General features: G+C 38.2%; 1 protein-coding gene across 1 annotated transcript; it reads left to right on the top strand.

Moving 5' to 3' along the window:
• The first annotated feature begins 18,676 nt into the window (after positions 1–18,676).
• LOC139845118 (thaumatin-like protein 1) lies at positions 18,677–20,714 on the top strand. Its single transcript, XM_071835346.1, has 3 exons — positions 18,677–18,784; positions 18,938–19,607; positions 20,314–20,714. Exons 1-3 carry the CDS (start codon positions 18,700–18,702, stop codon positions 20,672–20,674), a joined length of 1,116 nt encoding a protein of 371 aa, XP_071691447.1. The 5' UTR covers positions 18,677–18,699; the 3' UTR covers positions 20,675–20,714.
• Positions 20,715–20,990: the final 276 nt, after the last annotated feature.

The following is a 20,990-nucleotide window of genomic DNA, read 5'->3' as shown; positions in this document are numbered from 1 at the left end:
GTTTAATTTCTCGATTCCGACATATATTATCTGCTGAAATTAATTTACCATTTGCTAATTCGAGTAAAAATTTACTATCCAAAGGCGTCAATGGACAACTTAATTTAGCACAAAAATCTCTACTCATATAGCTTCTATCCGCACCCGAATCAAATAAAACGTAAGCAGATTTATTGTCAATAAGAAACGTACCCGTAACAAGCTCCGGGTCTTCCTGTGCCTCTGCCGCATTAATATTGAAAACTCTTCCGCGGCCTTGTCCATTCGTGTTCTCCTGGTTCGGGCAATTTCTAATAATGTGGCCCGGTTTTCCACATTTATAACAAACTACATTGGCATAACTTGCTCTGACACTACTTGCTCCGCCATTACTCGTTCCGACACCATTTGTTCCTTTTGTTCTATTAACCCCTGGTCCGTAGACCTCACACTTCGCCGCGCTATAACCATTTCTTTTACACTTGTTGCAAAATTTGGTGCAGAACCCCGAGTGATACTTTTCACACCTTTGGCATAGCTGCTTCTGATTGTTGTTGTTGTTGCGGTTATTATTGTTGTTGGGATGATTGTTGTAGTTGCTGCTGCTGTTGTTGTTGTTATTGTTGTTGTTGTTGTTGGGCCGTTTGTTGTAGTTGCGATTGATGTTGCGATTGCTGGGATAATTGTTGCGATTATTGTTGTAATTGCTGTTGTTGTTGTATTGGTGATTCTTATCACCGTTTTCCTCCCACTTTCTTTTGACTTGCTTCACATTGGTCTCTTCAGCAGTCTGTTCTTTAATTCTTTCTTCAATCTGGTTCACTAGTTTGTGAGCCATTCTACATGCCTGTTGTATGGAGGCGGGCTCGTGTGAACTTATATCTTCTTGGATTCTTTCCGGTAATCCTTTCATAAACGCGTCGATCTTCTCTTCCTCATCTTCGAATGCTCCCGGACACAATAGGCACAATTCTGTGAATCGTCTTTCGTACGTGGTAATATCAAATCCTTGGGTTCGTAACCCTCTAAGTTCTGTCTTGAGCTTATTGACCTCGGTTCTGGGACGGTACTTCTCGTTCATCAAGTGCTTGAATGCTGACCACGGTAGTGCGTACGCATCGTCTTGTCCCACTTGCTCTAGATAGGTATTCCACCATGTTAACGCAGAACCTGTGAAGGTATGCGTAGCGTACTTCACTTTGTCCTCTTCAGTACACTTACTTATGGCAAACACCGATTCGACCTTCTCGGTCCACCGTTTCAATCCGATCGGTCCTTCGGTTCCATCAAATTCCAAAGGTTTGCAGGCAGTGAATTCTTTGTAGGTGCATCCTACACGATTTCCTGCACTGCTAGATCCAAGGTTATTGTTGGTATGTAGCGCAGCCTGTACTGCGGCTATGTTTGAAGCTAGAAAAGTACGGAATTCCTCTTCATTCATATTCACGGTGTGTCGAGTAGTCGGTGCCATTTCCTTCAAAATAGTCAAATGGAACAAGTTAATCATACAGAATATTAAGAGTAGTTAATAGTATATTGTAGCATAATATGAACTCATTTATAAAAGCTTTTTCTTCATATTAGCGTTTTATAAGTTTAAATTCAGGTAGTACCTACCCGTTAAGTTCATACTTAGTAGCTAATATACAATTCAACTACTACAATTCTATATGAAAAACTGATTATAATAATATTTCGCGTTCAAACTTTTACACAATATTTTACAAACTTACAATACCGCTTATTTTACATATAGCATGAAATATAGCACACAATAAATTTGATACAAGATGGTTGTGAAGATAATTCTAGTTAGTACACAAGTCGTTCAGCAAAGGCAATAAAGACACGTAATTCATACGTCCAGAAACAAGTCATGCATTCTGGTTTTACTAGGATTACTTCCCATCCTTGGTCTTGTGGAACATAACCGTTATGGCCGTTGATAAGACAGCGTGTTGTAACGTCGTCAAAGGGACGAGGGTTACGTAATGTCCAACAGTCCCGTAATAATCTAAAAACCTCATTTCTTACCCCAATTACCGACTCCGTCACTTGTGGAAACGTTTTGTTTAATAGTTGTAGCCCGATGTTCTTGTTCTCACTTTGGTGAGAAGCGAACATTACTAATCCGTAAGCATAACATGCTTCTTTATGTTGCATGTTAGCCGCTTTTTCTAAATCACGAAGTCCAATATTCGGATATATTGAGTCAAAATAATTTCTTAACCCGTTGCATAAAATAGCATTTGGGTTCCCCGCAATATATGCGTCAAAGTAAACACATCGTAACTTATGGGTTTCCCAATGTGATATCCCCCATCTTTCAAACGAAAGTCTCTTATAAACCAAGACATTCTTGGAACGTTCTTCGAATGTCTTACAAACTGATCTCGCCTTAAATAGTTGTGCCGAAGAATTCTGGCCGACTCTAGACAAGATTTCATCAATCATGTCTCCGGGTAGGTCTCTTAAAATATTGGGTTGTCTATCCATTTTGTGTTTTTAAACTGTAAAATAGACAAGAGTTAGATTCATAAAAAAATACTTATTAATACAAGCAATTTTTACATATATCATAAAGCATAAGAACACTATATTACATATATTACACCACACGAATACAACTATCTTATTCTGACTCGCTCGTTTCTTCTTCTTCGATTTTGGTTCGTTTTGCCAAGTTTCTAGGGATATATGATGTTCCCCTAATACGAGCCGTCGTTGTCCACATTGGTTTAGAAAAACCTGGTGGTTTAGAGGTTCCCGGGTCATTGTTACAACTTAAGGACTTCGGGGGTTGACGATACATATAAAGTTCATCGGGGTTGGAATTAGATTTCTCTATTTTTATGCCCTTTCCCTTATTATTTTCTTTTGCCTTTTTAAATTCAGTTGGGGTAATTTCTATAACATCATCGGAATTCTCGTCGGAATCCGATTCATCGGAGAATTGGTAATCCTCCCAATATTTTGCTTCCTTGGCGGAAACACCATTGACCATAATTAACTTTGGTCGGTTGGTTGAGGATTTTCTTTTACTTAACCGTTTTATTATTTCCCCCACCGGTTCTATTTCTTCATCCGGTTCCGATTCTTCTTCCGGTTCCGATTCTTCTTCCGGTTCCGACTCTTCTTCCGGTTCCTCTTCGGGAACTTGTGAATCAGTCCACAAATCATTCCAATTTACATTTGACTCTTCATTATTATTAGGTGAGTCAATGTGACTTGTTCTAGAGGTAGACATCTATCACATAATATCAAACACGTTAAGAGATTAATATATCACATAATATTCATATGTTAAAAATATATAGTTTCCAACAAAAATGTTAAGCAATCATTTTTAAAGAAAACACGGTCGAAGTCCAGACTCACTAATGCATCCTAACAAACTCGATAAGACACACTAATGCAAATTTTCTGGTTCTCTAAGACCAACGCTCTGATACCAACTGAAATGTCCCGTTCTTATTGATTAAAAACGTTCCATATTAATTGATTTCGTTGCGAGGTTTTGACCTCTATATGAGACGTTTTTCAAAGACTGCATTCATTTTTAAAACAAACCATAACCTTTATTTCATAAATAAAAGTTTAAAAAGCTTTACGTAGATTATCAAATAATGATAATCTAAAATATCCTGTTTACACACGACCATTACATAATGGTTTACAATACAAATATGTTACATCGAAATCAGTTTCTTGAATGCAGTTTTTACACAATATCATACAAACATGGACTCCAAATCTTGTCCTTATTTTAGTATGCAACAGCGGAAGCTCTTAATATTCACCTGAGAATAAACATGCTTTAAACGTCAACAAAAATGTTGGTGAGTTATAAGTTTAACCTATATATATCAAATCGTAACAATAGACCACAAGATTTCATATTTCAATACACATCCCATACATAGAGATAAAAATCATTCATATGGTGAACACCTGGTAACAGACAATAACAAGATGCATATATAAGAATATCCCCATCATTCCGGGACACCCTTCGGATATGATATAAAAAAGGGGCATATTCGATTTCGATAATTCAACCATAGAATGTAGTTTCACGTACTTGTGTCTATTTTGTAAATCATTTATAAAACCTGCATGTATTCTCATCCCAAAAATATTAGATTTTAAAAGTGGGACTATAACTCACTTTCACAGATTTTTACTTCGTCGGGAAGTAAGACTTGGCCACTGTTGATTCACGAACCTATAACAATATATACATATATATTAAAGTATGTTCAAAATATATTTACAACACTTTTAATATATTTTGATGTTTTAAGTTTATTAAGTCAGCTGTCCTCGTTAGTAACCTATAACTAGTTGTCCACAGTTAGATGTACAGAAATAAATCGATAAATATTATCTTGAATCAATCCACGACCCAGTGTATACGTATCTCAGTATTGATCACAACTCAAACTATATATATTTTGGAATCAACCTCAACCCTGTATAGCTAACTCCAACATTCACATATAGAGTGTCTATGGTTGTTCCGAAATATATATAGATGTGTCGACATGATAGGTCGAAACATTGTATACGTGTCTATGGTATCTCAAGATTACATAATATACAATACAAGTTGATTAAGTTATGGTTGGAATAGATTTGTTACCAATTTTCACGTAGCTAAAATGAGAAAAATTATCCAATCTTGTTTTACCCATAACTTCTTCATTTTAAATCCGTTTTGAGTGAATCAAATTGCTATGGTTTCATATTGAACTCTATTTTATGAATCTAAACAGAAAATGTATAGGTTTATAGTCGGAAAAATAAGTTACAAGTCTTTTTTGTAAAGGTAGTCATTTCAGTCGAAAGAACGACGTCTAGATGACCATTTTAGAAAACATACTTCCACTTTGAGTTTAACCATAATTTTTGGATATAGTTTCATGTTCATAATAAAAATTATTTTCTCAGAATAACAACTTTTAAATCAAAGTTTATCATAGTTTTTAATTAACTAACCCAAAACAGCCCGCGGTGTTACTACGACGGCGTAAATCCGGTTTTACGGTGTTTTTCGTGTTTCCAGGTTTTAAATCATTAAGTTAGCATATCATATAGATATAGAACATGTGTTTAGTTGATTTTAAAAGTCAAGTTAGAAGGATTAACTTTTGTTTGCGAACAAGTTTAGAATTAACTAAACTATGTTCTAGTGATTACAAGTTTAAACCTTCGAATAAGATAGCTTTATATGTATGAATCGAATGATGTTATGAACATCATTACTACCTTAATTTCCTTGGATAAACCTACTGGAAAAGTTAAAAATGGATCTAGCTTCAATGGATCCTTGGATGGCTCGAAGTTCTTGAAGCAGAATCATGACACGAAAACAAGTTCAAGTAAGATCATCACTTGAAATAAGATTGTTATAGTTATAGAAATTGAACCAAAGTTTGAATATGATTATTACCTTGTATTAGAATGATAACCTACTGTAAGAAACAAAGATTTCTTGAGGTTGGATGATCACCTTACAAGATTGGAAGTGAGCTAGCAAACTTGAAAGTATTCTTGATTTTATGAAACTAGAACTTTTGGAATTTATGAAGAACACTTAGAACTTGAAGATAGAACTTGAGAGAGATCAATTAGATGAAGAAAATTGAAGAATGAAAGTGTTTGTAGGTGTTTTTGGTCGTTGGTGTATGGATTAGATATAAAGGATATGTAATTTTGTTTTCATGTAAATAAGTCATGAATGATTACTCATATTTTTGTAATTTTATGAGATATTTCATGCTAGTTGCCAAATGATGGTTCCCACATGTGTTAGGTGACTCACATGGGCTGCTAAGAGCTGATCATTGGAGTGTATATACCAATAGTACATACATCTAAAAGCTGTGTATTGTACGAGTACGAATACGGGTGCATACGAGTAGAATTGTTGATGAAACTGAACGAGGATGTAATTGTAAGCATTTTTGTTAAGTAGAAGTATTTTGATAAGTGTCTTGAAGTCTTTCAAAAGTGTATGAATACATATTAAAACACTACATGTATATACATTTTAACTGAGTCGTTAAGTCATCGTTAGTCGTTACATGTAAATGTTGTTTTGAAACCTTTAGGTTAACGATCTTGTTAAATGTTGTTAACCCAATGTTTATAGTATCAAAAGAGATTTTAAATTATTATATTATCATGATATTATGATGTACGAATATCTCTTAATATGATATATATACATTAAATGTCGTTACAACGATAATCTTTACATATATGTCTCGTTTCAAAACCATTAAGTTAGTAGTCTTGTTTTTACATATGTAGTTCATTGTTAATATACTTAATGATATGTTTACTTATCATAATATCATGTTAACTATATATATAACCATATATATGTCATCATATAGTTTTTACAAGTTTTAACGTTCGTGAATCACCTGTCAACTTGGGTGGTCAATTGTCTATATGAAACCTATTTCAATTAATCAAGTCTTAACAAGTTTGATTGCTTAACATGTTGGAAACATTTAATCATGTAAATATCAATCTCAATTAATATATATAAACATGGAAAAGTTCGGGTCACTACATTTCGGGCCCACGTGTTTCAATTGTAAACAAAGGGGACACATGGCCCGTGAATGTACCAATGGCCCGAACAAATTTACTTGCTATAATTGTGGTAAGGAAGGACACAAGAAGACGGAGTGTCCTGACTTGAATAATGATAATGTTAAGCGGATCGAGAAGGCGGCGGGTACGGCTAGGGGTCGTAATTATTTGATGACCAATGAAGAGGCTAAACAATCCAATGAAGTTGTTTCATGTACTTTCATGGTTAATTCTAATCCGGCTCGGATACTTTTTGATAGTGGTGCTAATTTGTCTTTCGTATCTCCAAGATTTGTGCCTAAGTTAAATAAACCGCTAGTAAAGTTGAGTCGTCCGGTAGAAGTTGAAATAGCGGATGGCAAGACGGCGCTAGTGGTTGATGTGTGTAAAAGTTGTAATGTTGTGTTTGGTGCCGAAAGTTTTGAAATTGATCTTATCCCGATGACCTTGGGTGATTTTGATGTTGTCGTTGGTATGGATTGGCTCGATCGTTATAGAGCCGATATCGCATGCCACGATAAGTTTATTCGTGTGAAGACCCCAAGTGGTGGAGAGATGATTATTCATGGTGATAAGCGAAGGAGACCGGTGCCGATATGCACTTTTGCACGGGCATGTCGTCACGTTATTACCGGTGGTGTGGCTTTCCTTGCTCATGTTGTCGATACTCGTAATGAGCCACCACCTATTCGTGAAATTCCGGTGGTTAATGAGTTTGAAGATGTTTTTCCGGATGAGTTACCGGGTGTTCCGGCGGAAAGACAAGTTGAGTTTCGTATTGAGTTGGTTCCGGGGGCTACCCCCATTGCTAAAACTCCTTATCATTTAGCACCAACGGAAATGCAAGAGTTGTTGAATCAAATTCAAGAGTTGCTTGAGAAAGATTTTATTCGACCGAGTACTTCGCCATGGGGCGCTCCGGTTTTATTTGTGAAGAAGAAAGATGGTAGTATGCGTATGTGCATCGATTACCGTGAGTTGAATAAAGTGACGATCAAGAATCGTTATCCGTTACCTAGGATTGACGATTTGTTTGATCAACTTCAAGGTGCAACATATTTCTCTAAGATCGAACTACGGTCCGGCTATCATCAAATGCGGGTCCGTGAGGAAGACATTGAGAAAACGGCTTTCCGAACGCGTTATGGGCATTTTGAGTTTGTGGTGATGCCTTTTGGTCTTACGAATGCACCGGCGGAATTCATGGATCTTATGAACCGAGTGTACCAACCTATGTTGGACAAGTCAGTTATTGTGTTCATTGACGACATACTAGTCTACTCAAAAAGTATGCACGAACATGAACGTCACTTGCGTGAAGTTTTGAAGACGCTAAGAAAAGAGAAGTTGTATGCAAAGTTCTCTAAATGTGAATTTTGGCTAAGGGAGGTTCAATTCCTTGGTCATATTGTGAACGAAAGCGGTATCCAAGTAGATCCGGGGAAGATCGAGACGGTGAAAAGTTGGGGACGACCGACTACGCCTACGGAAATCCGAAGTTTTCTCGGATTGGCCGGTTATTATCGTCGGTTTATCCAAGACTTTTCTAAGATTGCTTCTCCGTTAACGAAATTGACAAGAAAGAGTGCTAAGTTTACTTGGGAGAATGAGCAAGAAATTGCTTTTCAATTGTTGAAAGAGGAGTTGTGTCAAGCTCCGGTGTTAGTGTTGCCGGAAGGTGTTGAAGATATGGTGGTTTATTGTGATGCTTCCTTAAATGGGCTCGGGTGTGTTCTTATGCAAAGGGGTAAAGTCATCGCTTATGCCTCTCGTCAATTAAAGGAACACGAAACGAGATACCCGACTCATGATCTCGAGATGGCGGCGGTCGTGCATGCGTTGAAAATTTGGCGCCATTACTTGTATGGTGTCAAGTGTATGATATATTCGGATCATAAGAATTTGAAATATCTTTTCACTCAAAGAGATTTGAATTATCGTCAACGTAGATGGATGAATGTGGTGAAAGACTATGATTGTGAGATACTTTATCATCCGGGTAAGGCTAATGTGGTTGCGGACGCGTTAAGTCGAAAGACTCAACATCCGGCGATACGTGTAGCATCGTTACGTTTGATTATTACAAATGATTTTCTTGAGAAGCTTGGTGAGATTCAAATCGAGGCTTATGTTCACAATAAACATGCGGAACGAATTGTGGGCCAATCGGAGTTCATTACCATGTGCCCGCGGGGTTTATTGTCTTTCCAAGGAAGGGTGTGGGTGCCTAAGATGGGTGATTATCGACGGGTGCTACTTGATGAAGCACATAAGTCAAGATATTCCATTCATCCGGGCGAGACGAAAATGTATCATGACTTGAAGAAAGATTATTGGTGGCCGGGCATGAAAAGCGATGTTGTAAAATATGTTGAACAATGTGTTACTTGTTTGCAAGTAAAGGCCGAGCACCAAAAGCCGTATGGTAAGTTGCAACCGTTAAAAATCCCGAAATGGAAATGGGAGCACATTACCATAGATTTCATAACAAAATTACCTAAGACGGCGAGAACTCAATATGATACGATTTGGGTGATTGTGTACCGGTTGACGAAAAGTGCTTTGTTTCTTCCCATTAAAGAAGCAATATCGTCGGAGGCCTTGGCTAAGTTGTTTATCAAGGAAGTGGTCTCGCGACATGGCGTTCCTATATCTATTATTTCGGATCGAGATACCCGTTTTACATCTCGGTTTTGGGAGAAGTTTCATGAAGATATGGGTACACAATTAAAGTTGAGCACGGCGTACCATCCTCAAACGGACGGTCAAACCGAACGTACGAACCAAACTTTGGAAGATATGCTACGGGCGTGCATTATTGACTTCGGTGGTAGTTGGGATGAGCACTTGCCTTTGGTGGAATTCTAGTACAATAATAGTTATCATACTAGTATTGGAATGCCACCATATGAGATGCTTTATGGGCGTAGGTGTCGAACTCCCGTTTGTTGGGGAGAAGTGGGTCAAAGGGAAATCGGGAGTACCGATTTGGTTTTGGAGACGAATAACAAGATCGATATTATTCGGGAACATTTGAAAAAGGCTCAAGATAGACAAAAGTCGTATGCCGACAAACGTAGACGAACGGTCGAATTTCAAGAAGGCGACATGGTAATGCTTAAGGTTTCGCCATGGAAGGGTATTATTCGATTTCGAAAACGAGGAAAGTTGGCTCCTTGGTTTATTGGGCCGTTCAAGGTTTTAGCTCGTGTTGGTGAAGTTGCATATCGATTGGAATTACCCAAAGAGCTTGCGGGGATCCATAACATGTTTCATGTTTCCCATCTTCGTAAGTGTCTTGCGGATGATTCTTCATGGATGCCATTAGACGAAATTGAGCTAAACAATAAGTTGGGGTATGTGGAAGAGCCGATTGCTATACTCGATGAGAAGGTCAAAAGGTTGAGGCATAAAGAGGTTAGAACCTATAAGGTTCAATGGCGACAGAATAAGGGTTCCGAGTTTACATGGGAACCCGAAGAGTTTGTGTTGGTTTATCTTCCCGCTTGTCATGCGGCTTGGATTGCGAGGACGCAATCCGAATAAGTGGGGGAGAGTTGTAAGACCCGTGTATTTATTGTAAATAGTGTATATATGTTAACAAAGTGACGGGGTACGTTTTATATTTAAAAAGGAGCAAGGAATCAGAATTTGCCCAGGTGCGCCCCGCGCGGCCCGGGGGCGCGCCACGCAAGTACGCGCAGACAGCTCCTTTTGTTTTATTTAATTATAAATGAGGGCATTTTGGTAAAAACACATTAAGGCCGAATTTAATGCTTGGGATCTGATATTGGAGTGTCATTTACTCCAAAATCCACCAACCTTATCCCTCCAATTCAATTTTAGAGAGAGAGTGATTGTAGAGTGAGAAAGCTCACTTTGAAGGAGAAGAAGTTGCTCTCGGGTTTTATCGCAAGCTTTAAAGTTGTTCATCTCGTCATTTGCTACGTTTTGATAGTTGTGGTATGTCCTAACTTTAATTTCTTACTTTGATTTTGTGTATGGGTTAGGGTGTTGAAGATGAACACTAAGACCCATTTGTAGGTAAATTGGGTGTTCTTGAGTAAATTGGGTCATGTAGACTCAATAATGGGTTAGCTAGGGTTTTAAAAGTGATAATTGTTGTTAATGAACCCTAATTGGCTAATAAATTGTTAGAACACTTTAATGATGTGTAAATGGGTGTTATTTGGGTGTAGATGACCCAAATGGGTGTATTGACTTTTAATTGGGTCAAATGGGTCAAAATAGACCAAGGTTGGTTAAGGTTAGTGATTAGTGTTAAAACCTAGTGATTTAATGTGTATGAAGGCCTTGAGTGCCAAGGGTTAGGGTTTTTGGTGAAGATGACCCAATTTAGGGTTAACTGTCCAAATGGGTCGAGATGACCTAGGAATGGTGTGTAATGTGGGTTTGGATCAAATTGATTGATTTATCATATGCTTGTGAAATAGGTACGTTACCTTGGAGTTCAAGCTTGGTCTGATAATCACCAAAGGCGTAAGGTGAGTGGAATAATTATGCGTTCATGTATATGGCGTATTTATTTGTAAATGTTATGGTATGAACCATGTGCCGGTAGTACCATAACATGTGTGTGATGTGGATTGTGAGTGTGAACCACGTGCCGGTAGCATTATGATGATAATGATGTGAACCACGTGCCGGTAGCATCGAGTGTGAACCACGTGCCGGTAGCACTATAAAATGAGGCGTGAACCACGTGCCGGTAGCGTCGAAGTGTGAACCATGTGCCAGTAGCACTATAAACGAGTGAGACTCAAATACGTATGGTGTGAACCACGTGCCGGTAGCACCATAGCATTATGGTTAACCATATTGTGTTGTGATTGTATAGCATGTTATATATATATATATATATATATATATATATATATATATATATATATATATATATATATATATTGTGATGAGTACATGCTAATGTGGTTTTGGGATGGTGTACGACTTGTTAGTATTTACGAGTATGTTGATATACTAATTGTGTTACAAGTTCGTATGAGGTATTTGGTATTGTGAATGCGGATAGATAGGTTATATATATGTATGTATAATTATTGCATTCACTAAGCTTTGCTTACCCTCTCGTTGTTTACCATTTTATAGGTTCCGGTGTGGATAAAGGTAAGGGCATTGCTTTGGTTTAGAGATCCCGTCGTTGACTAGGGATGCTTTTGGGACGCGTTGAGTTTTGGAGTTTGACCGATAGATGGGTAGTTTAATCCCAAACGCCATGCTCGTAGTGTAGTTTGGAACTTAAACTTTTGTGGTCGAAACTCTTGTAATTTGTATTAACTTGGTATTTTGGGTCGTGTAGGCCCCACTTGTGAAACTTCATTTTTATGTTTGAAACGTACTAGTTTTACTTATATGAACGCGTGACTAAAAGCGTTTTGGCTAAAAATGCCGGGAACCACTCGATCTTTTTCGCATTTAAAGACTTTTGGGACAGACCACTTCGGCGTGCCGCGCGGCCTTCCTGGCGCGCCGCGCCAGTTGCTGGACAGTTAATTTTTTTTTTATTTTGTATTTTCACGTGGTTTGTTCGCGGGTTGGTTTGGGATGTTACACTACAGTACACAAAATGCTACATTGTCTTCGAAAATCACTATTTGCTACAGTGAAATTGACTTTGCTACAGTGAATTGCTACAGTAAAACACTATTTCAAAATAAATAAAAATATATATATATGTATATGTATATACTACGAGACGATGATTTATAGAAGCAAATAACCAAAACACTTAATTGATTAAAGCTACACTTAGAGTGACATAGTTATCAATGATTAAGTTTATATTTTGACAAAGGTACGAGTCACGAATTGAAAAGTACTAGTTTTGTCAGCGTACGAAAGGGCGTTCGAAAAACCGGAACCGAGACATAAGTCGAGTGACAACGTACGAATTATCGGAACAAAAATTACAAGTCAACTATGCATGTGAATTTAATATAATATATAATTAATTATATAAATTAAATATATTATATATATAATTAAATAATATGTCGACAAGCAAGAAAACAAACGAAAGTGAGCTGTCCAGACGGGCCATGCGATCGCATGGCATTTGCACTGAAAGCCCATGCGATCGCATGGGCATCAGATTCAGCAAACATGTATAAATAGCTCGATCTATTCTGTTTCTTTCCTCATTCTTTTTACTCCGTATTATTTAAATTATTATTATTATTATTATTATTATTATTATTATTATTATTATTATTATTATTATTATTAATCCTAATATTATTATTTGTAATATTAGTGTTATTATTAGTATTATACATAAAATATTACGACGAGGTCATGAGCGTGTAACTTTCAAAACGAGTTCTCAAACGGGTTAAAGCTAAGGAAATTATGGGTTATTGCCAAGGAGGTTATGGGTAATGTTCGGGGTATATTTTTGAATCAAATCTAGTGTTTATCATCTCCGTTACGTCTACGTACTTTCCTACAATATTGAATCACAATATTGATACGTAAGCATTTATATCTTATCTATTATATATTAATAGTGTATCCATGTCTAGTGCTCGAATATATATTTATACATGCTTGTATACTAAATTTCGTCGTTAAACAGTTTATAATGAATCACGAATTAAATACACATATTACTGGTAAAAGGTACATGATATACATGTTTTCGGAAAGTTGGCGAAAAATCAATAACTTTTCATTTAGATATCGAATAAATTCGATGAATGGATTAAAAGATATGATCAACTGAATTATGATTGACGTTAATTGAAATTGCTTTTGAATCTGCAATTAAGATTTAAACAACTTGTTTACGAGATTGATAAATTAGTTTTTTGAATATTACCAACCGAGTAAATGAATCCTTAAATAAGGTACGTCTCGTTTTGTTGAACTATTGTCAAAATTGAATTTTTGAAACGACTTTGGATAACTTTTGTATGTCGATCTCGAGCATTAGGATTGTGATACACTATGACCTGACCTCGCTTGATAGACATTTATTGACCAACATATGTTCTCTAGGTTGAGATCTACGGTTATTTGGTAATCCGAGTTTCAATCACATTTTGGTGAACGACTTTATATGCTGCTAAGGTGAGTTTCATTTGCTCCTTTTTTAAATGCTTTTGCAATATATATTTTTAGGCTGAGAATACATGCACTTTATTTTAAACACAATAGATACAAGTACATACTAAATTCTACACTGAGTTTGAACCGAAAATCCCTTACCTTTGGTAACTAGTAACTGCCAGTTATAAGAACTGGTGGGCGCGAGTAGTAGTATATGGATCCATAGGGCTTGATATCCCCGTCCGAGCTAGAGCACTAGCCTTTTAACGGACGTATGCTATTTGAGAAGCGTACACGTTGGTTTGTGTGTATTATTAAGATGACTATACAAAGGGTACAAATTATATATACGTTAAGTTTAGTTACCAGGGTGCTCAATTTAGTAGAATATTTTGATAAACGTTTCTGGATTGAACAACTAAAATTTTGTGATCCACCTTTATATACAGATTATGCGCAACATTAAAACTATGAACTCACCAACCTTTGTGTTGACACTTTTAAGCATGTTTATTCTCAGGTTTCTAGAAGTCTTCCGCTGTTTGCTTATATGTGATACAAGCTATGTGCATGGAGTCATACATGCTTTATTCAAGAAAACTTTGCATTCACAAAATCATCATCGTGTATCTTATTTTGACTTCATTGTCAACGGATGTATTATGGTAAACTATTATTTATGGTGATTGTCTATATGTAGAAATCATCAAACGTTGAAAACCTTAGAAATTGATATTCATTTATTGTGTACCTTTTGAAAGAATGCAATGTTTACAAAACGTATCATATAGAGGTCAAATACCTCGCAATGAAATCAATGAATGACGTGTTCGTCCATATGGATTTGGAGCGATCGTCACAGAAACGGTTGGATACTCCTCGCTGATTATATCCTGGGTATTTCTGAATTCTATAAATTAATAAAAGATAGATCTTATGTTGAAGAATTTGTTTCTGGACCCATTGAAGATAACTCGTGTAGATTAGTGGAGAAGAAGTAGAATGATATCAACTCCTAAATTGAGGGTGATAATGATTTTGTTTCACAAAATTTTCGAGTGCCCACCAGGTGTTTGTTAAAAGTCCCCTGTGGGTTTTATCTTGGCTTCATGATTTTAATTATGTTACTGTGTATGGGGATTTTGCATCTGTCATTTTTGCTATGCACTACAACTAATGGTTGTGTGTAGCTATGTCGCATGCCGCTGTGAAGTTTCATTGTCCCTTTGTGGGTCTTAGTGGCTGTTAAAATGGGAGTGGAAATGGGCTAGTTAGAAGTTCTCTTATCAATCATCTTAATGATCGTCATTGTGGTATCGATGCGCGGGATATCACTCGACATTCTCTTACTTCTAATTTGGGTGTTTATACTGAGGCTGATGTTACTTTTAGGCGTATGAGGATTTGGTTATGTGGTGTTTGCTATAAAACACACACGGTACGTGCTAAGTGCCGTCATGGTAGGGGCCCGGATGTGTCGCCCCCCGATGAGGGAAATGGTGTTGTTCGTTTTGTGCTTCATAATTTTACTAAGCCACTAGCTCCCTCTTCTCCTGCTCGACTTTGTATTGAGGATGGTTCGGTGCGTGATCATAACGATGGTTTTGACGTGGCTCTCCTTGATCGTTTGTTCTCTAAGGGGTTTCGCACGGTTAAGTCTATCCCTCCCAAGTGTCGTTTGGGGTTTTCTCGGATTTTGAAAAGTGCTCTTGATAAGGTGATCTCTAAGCCTGATGACATTTCTTGTTGGGTCTCTTTGTTGGTGTTACCCCTTTGTACCCTTAAAACCTTTCGGCCACGGAGTAGTCGTGAGTCTAGGTCTTCGATAAAGCGTCGGCATCAGGAAGAGAATATTTCCCGTGCTATTTGCTCTTGGGGGACAGCGGGTGGAAGTTTACAGCTTGTGAGGGAGTATTTGCAGAGGATTCTCCTATGTTGTCAGTGGTTGATGATGAGGTCCTTGATTTGGAAGAGCGTAATATTAAGCAGTGTCGTAGGAAGATTTGTGATGGCCATTACACCGCTGCAGCTAGTGTTCTTTCTTCATCAGGCGTTGCTCCTTATAATGACGCCACACTGGCGGTCTTGTTGTCTAAGCACCCTTCATCTTTAGCTCCATCCTTGCCTGATATGCCGGTTGATCAACTTCACCTCGTTACGACTTCTGCTGTTGTTTTGGGCCAGATTAAAATTTTCCTCGGGGCACATCATGTGGTAGGGATGGTTTACGTGCACAACACCTTATGGATTGCTTGAGTGGTGCTGCTGTGGCGGTCTCGGATGAGTTGGTTGGCTCTATTACCGGGGTCGTTAATCTCTTTCTAGCTGGAAGGTGCCATATGGAATTAGGAGAGTGTATAGCTAGCGCTCCCCTCACACCGCTTGTCAAGCCCGACGGTGGTCTTCGTCCTTTAGCTGTGGGTACTGTTTGGCGACGTCTTGTTTCGAAGGTTGGCGCTGCTATGGTTGGCCAGTCTTTGGGAAGTTACTTCGGTGGTCTTCAATTTGGTGTTGGTGTTTCTTCAGGTCGTGAGGCAATTCTTCATACTGTGAATCGGTTGATTGAGGATCGTGGCTCTGATGTTGGCCTCTCTATGTTATTAGTTGATTTTCAAAATGCATTCAATCTAGTTGATCGTACGGTCATGTTGCGTGAAGTTCGCCGCCTTTGTCCGATCATTTCTCGGTGGGTTGAATTTTGCTACTCTAATCCAGCCAGATTGTATTATGGGAACCACACCTTATGGTCTTCTCAGGGGGTGCAACAGGGTGATCCCCTTGGTCCGCTGCTTTTTGCTTTGGTCTTACAACCATTGGTTTCTAAAATCAGAGATAATTTTGAGGTTTGTCTTCAGGCGTGGTATTTGGATGATGGCACTATTATTGGGGACACTTTGGTGGTGGGGAAGGTTTTGCATTTGATTATGGAGGATGGGCCTCGTTTTGGGCTACATCTCAACGTGGAAAAAACAGAAATTTTCTAGCCTACGGAGGACCCTCGCAGCAGGCAAGTTGGTGTCTTTCCTCCTAATATTGCTCGACCTTTAAATGGTGTTAAGTTGCTTGGGGCCCCCGCAAGTTCCGATCCTGGTTTTAGTAGTGAACTGGTGATGCAAAGGGTGACCAAGTCCATTGCGCTTATGGATAAGGTTGCTAAGCTTGATGATCCTCAGTGTGAGTTATTGTTGCTTAGGGCATGTATGGGAGTTTCTAAACTCTACTTTACCTTGCGTACTTGTCCTCCTAGTATATTTGAGGCGGCTCAACGCGCTTTCGATGGAGCACTTCGATCTTCCATGGAGCGTATTGTTACTGCTTCCGGGCCTGGGTTTGGTGATTGGCAGTGGCGGCTTGCCACCTTGCCATTTGCATTTGGAGGGCTTGGTGTTTATTCTGCGGGAGATGTTCGTCATTATGCTTTTGTGGCTTCTCGATTACAGTCTGCTGGGTTGCAGACCAAGCTCCTACGTCATGCGGGTATTGTTGGTCTTGGTCGTGCTTTTGATGAGGCATTGGGTCTTTTTAATAAAACGGTTGGGTTTGATATTTTAGGTAATCCGAGTGAGGTCGCTGCCCCAATACTCATGAAGAAATTGGTAGATGTTTATTTCACAAAGGTTACCGCTTCTGCAGAATCCACTTTTTCGTTATCTCCCCGACAATCGGCCTTATGGAAATCATAGCAGGGTGATCACACCTCTGCTTGGCTAAGGGCAGTCCCTATTTTGGGGTTGAGTCAGACGATGAACGCAAAGACTTACCGATGTGTGTTGTGCTACCGGTTGGGTGTTCCATTGTTCTCTATCTCGACGGCATGCTCTGCCTGTTCAAGGGTTTTTACTGGGGATATTTTCGGGGATCACGCGGTGTCTTGTGCTGGTATGGTGGGTATTAAGCATCGATAAAATGTTGTTCGGGATTCCCTTGTTGATGTTTGTTATCGATCTGGGATTTCAGCGAGAAAGGAGGTTGACATTGGGTTGTCTGGAGGGAACGACAGGGCCTTCAGACCTGCAGATGTGTTAATTTATTCCTGGGAGTGTGGTCACGATGTTTGTGTTGACTTGACAGGGTCTTCTCCTTTGACACAGTATGGGTTTTCTGACTTTGTCCTGGACGTGCTGTGATTGATGCAGCTCGTCGGAAGCGGGTCAAGTACGAATCTAGCTGTCAGGCGATTGGTTATGGTTTCATTCCTTTCTCATTTTCTTCCCTTGGGGAATTAGAGAAGGAGGCTGTTTCTTTGCTAAAGCGGGTGCAGAAGAGTTCAATGGCGCAAGATATTGGTGCCGGTGCTGCTGCTCATATTTTTACTAGGATAGGTTTTGCTATTGTTAGAGGTGTGGGGGCCCAGATTGTCTCTAGGCTTCCCACTAATTTTTTGTAAGTTTTAAAACTTTTAAGTTTATAATAATAATAATAATAATAATAATAATAATAATAGCTCATCAGCTCTATTTAATTTATTTTATATTAAATTATGTATTTTTTGGAAAAAAGAAAAATCTAGACTGCCTTTATCATTTCTATACATGGCAGATTTTTTTTTACTAGGGACAATATTTTTTTTTTAAATGTTAGCAACTTTGTTTGAGTAAAATATAGAGATTTTTGATAAAATATAAAAATTTTTGAGCAAAATATGAAATTTTTTGGCAAAATACAGAGAATTTGAGGGCAAAATATAAAGACTTTTTGAGAAAAAAAAAAATTCAGTGAAAACAAAATTGTAAAATATAAAATATTTAAATTAAAATTAAAAATCCATTAGAATAACAAATCCACTAGAATAAAAAATGAACAAACAAAAAAAAAATTCAGTCTTCCTTTCGAGTGGTGACAACGGCTAAACTCTTTAACTTTCAATCCTTTCTTCCACCACAACCAATAACCACCAGCTTCACGGTTGCACCACCACTACAACAGAACCTATACCTTTATACAATTTCACTAGACCACAAAAACTAAACTCCAAAATCGTCTCACCTACAACAATCATATCATAATAAAATTATATATTCTATTAACATGGATCTACTCTCTTCTTCTTCCTCCACCTCACCCATTGCTCATATATTAACTATCTTTATTGCTTTGTCATTACTCTCAAAAGGTAATCTCCTCAAGATTTTTCACATTTTTTAATGATATTTAAATTCCCATCTGGGTTTTGTTGATTTTACTTGATTACATCTGGGTTTACTTCTCTTTTTGTTATTCTACATCAAATTTTTTATCCTTTATACTTATTTTCACACTTTTATAGGCATATTTGGAGTTACATTCACATTTGCCAACAAATGTGATTACACAGTTTGGCCAGGTTTACTCGCCAATGCCGGAAGTCCATCACTTGACACCACGGGTTTTGAGCTCCCGGAAGATAGCTTTCGTTCATTCCAAGCTCCCACCGGCTGGTCCGGCCGGTTCTGGGGTCGAACCGGCTGCAAGTTCGGAAGATCCGGTTCAGGGTCTTGCCAAACCGGTGACTGCGGTTCCGGTGAGGTAGAATGCAACGGTGCCGGAGCCGCGCCGCCGGCAACACTAGCGGAATTTACACTGGGAACCGGCGGTTCGGACTTTTATGATGTCAGTTTAGTAGACGGGTACAATGTCGCAATGATTGTTGAGGCTTCGGGTGGGTCGGGTTTATGTGAAACAACCGGGTGTGTGAATGATTTGAACCAGCAGTGCCCGAGTGAGTTACGGGTCGAGTCGGGTCATGGTTGTAGGAGCGCGTGTGAAGCGTTTGGGAGTCCGGAATATTGTTGTAGTGGCGCGTATAATACACCCGCTACGTGTAAACCGTCGGTGTATTCGCAGATGTTTAAGTCGGTTTGTCCTAGATCGTATAGCTATGCGTATGATGATCCAACTAGTACGTTCACTTGTGCCGGAGCTGATTATACGGTGACGTTTTGTCCATCTATGCCAAGGTTAGTAACGTCTTTCTACTAGCACATTTTACCAACATCAACACTATGGATTATGGAATATGGATTACAAAGTGTATATTAGATGTAAATTGTTTGACGAGTTGGTAGAAATTATACAACTCTGAAAAATAATGCTTAAAAAAATTACCGTTCAATCCTATCCTATACTACATTTATATATTACTCCGTACTGTATGATACGAGTATTTATTAATTATTAAAAACAGAAAAGATGGGAATTAAATTAATAATAATAATAATAATAATTATTATTATATCTATTAAATAAAAATTAAAGCTCTAGGTAAAAGTAAGTTATTGCCACAACTAGCATTAACTAATGGACTAAATTAATTTATTTTTCCATGTTTTGTGCAATCTCCATATTACTAAAGACAGGATTGTATCAGAAGAGGATCCTATGCACATGTGTGGTGTGTTGTTTGGTTTTATTTATTTAATTTCTTGTTTTTTCGGGGGAAAAAAAGTGTGGTGTGTTGTTACATTTGTATGCTTTTTATTAGTAGAATATTAATCCATTAGTGCTTTAGCGTCTTAGATAAGAACATTAACACGAACATATAAAATAATCTATGAATATATCCTAAGCAGAACTTGAACCCGTTAGATTCATCACCATACCACTAGGCCAATAGCCATTTGGTTGAAACCATGACAATAAATTGGTTTATTCGTGATTTTGCAGTCAGAAATCTTCTCGTGACACGCCACCTGTTGCAACCCCCACAACCGATGATAACGCCACACCAAATGGTGGTGCCGACAGCACCGGGTCGGGTACTGGATCCGAATATGGGTACGGAGCATTGACTGGCTCCGGTTCCGGGTCAAGTTATGGTTCCGAAACCGGATCCGGTGCAATATCTGGGACAGGTTCTGATAAAGTAACAGGGTCGGGTTCAGTTTCTGGGTCAGGGTCGGGATCTGAAGCCCTAGAGGCAAATGGATCATGGTTAGCTGGTTTAGCAATGGGTGATTCAACATGTACTCAACCATATGGTGCCACTGTTTCTTTTATCATTCTCTTGTTCTTTTTATTTGGTTAGTTTTTTGTTTTTTCGTCCAAAGAATATATTAATCCAAGATAGCGTGCAAGTGTTACTGTGCAATGTACAAGTTATTATTGCTGCAATCTACTGGATTTAATATTTTCAGCTTTGGAAAAAGAATCACTTTCTTCCAGGATTTTGACTATTGAGAATAGAGATATTGGAGAATTTTCTTTTGGCAGCCCCTTTTTCCAGAGACAACTTAGATCTGTTCCAGAGTGATCAAACGGAAGTGACGATATTGACCTTGTGTAAGCAGGTTAGTAGAGTAATTAATATTAGTAAAAAGTGTAGGAACGGGATATAAGAGGGT

The sequence above is a fragment of the Rutidosis leptorrhynchoides genome, chromosome 4, assembly GCF_046630445.1.
Source record: "Rutidosis leptorrhynchoides isolate AG116_Rl617_1_P2 chromosome 4, CSIRO_AGI_Rlap_v1, whole genome shotgun sequence".
NCBI lineage: Eukaryota > Viridiplantae > Streptophyta > Magnoliopsida > Asterales > Asteraceae > Rutidosis > Rutidosis leptorrhynchoides.
Note: the sequence above shows the minus strand (reverse complement) of the source record. Positions and strands in the feature narration are given on the sequence as shown.

What these genes read in the sequence shown, in the direction of transcription:
- LOC139845118 (XM_071835346.1), top strand. Translation starts at nt 18,700, where the DNA reads ATGGATCTACTCTCTTCTTCTTCCTCCACCTCACCCATTGCTCATATA. An exon ending in TTTGTCATTACTCTCAAAAG is followed by an intron (nt 18,785 to 18,937) that starts GTAATCTCCTCA and finishes ACACTTTTATAG; the next exon opens with GCATATTTGGAGTTACATTC. An exon ending in TTTTGTCCATCTATGCCAAG is followed by an intron (nt 19,608 to 20,313) that starts GTTAGTAACGTC and finishes GTGATTTTGCAG; the next exon opens with TCAGAAATCTTCTCGTGACA.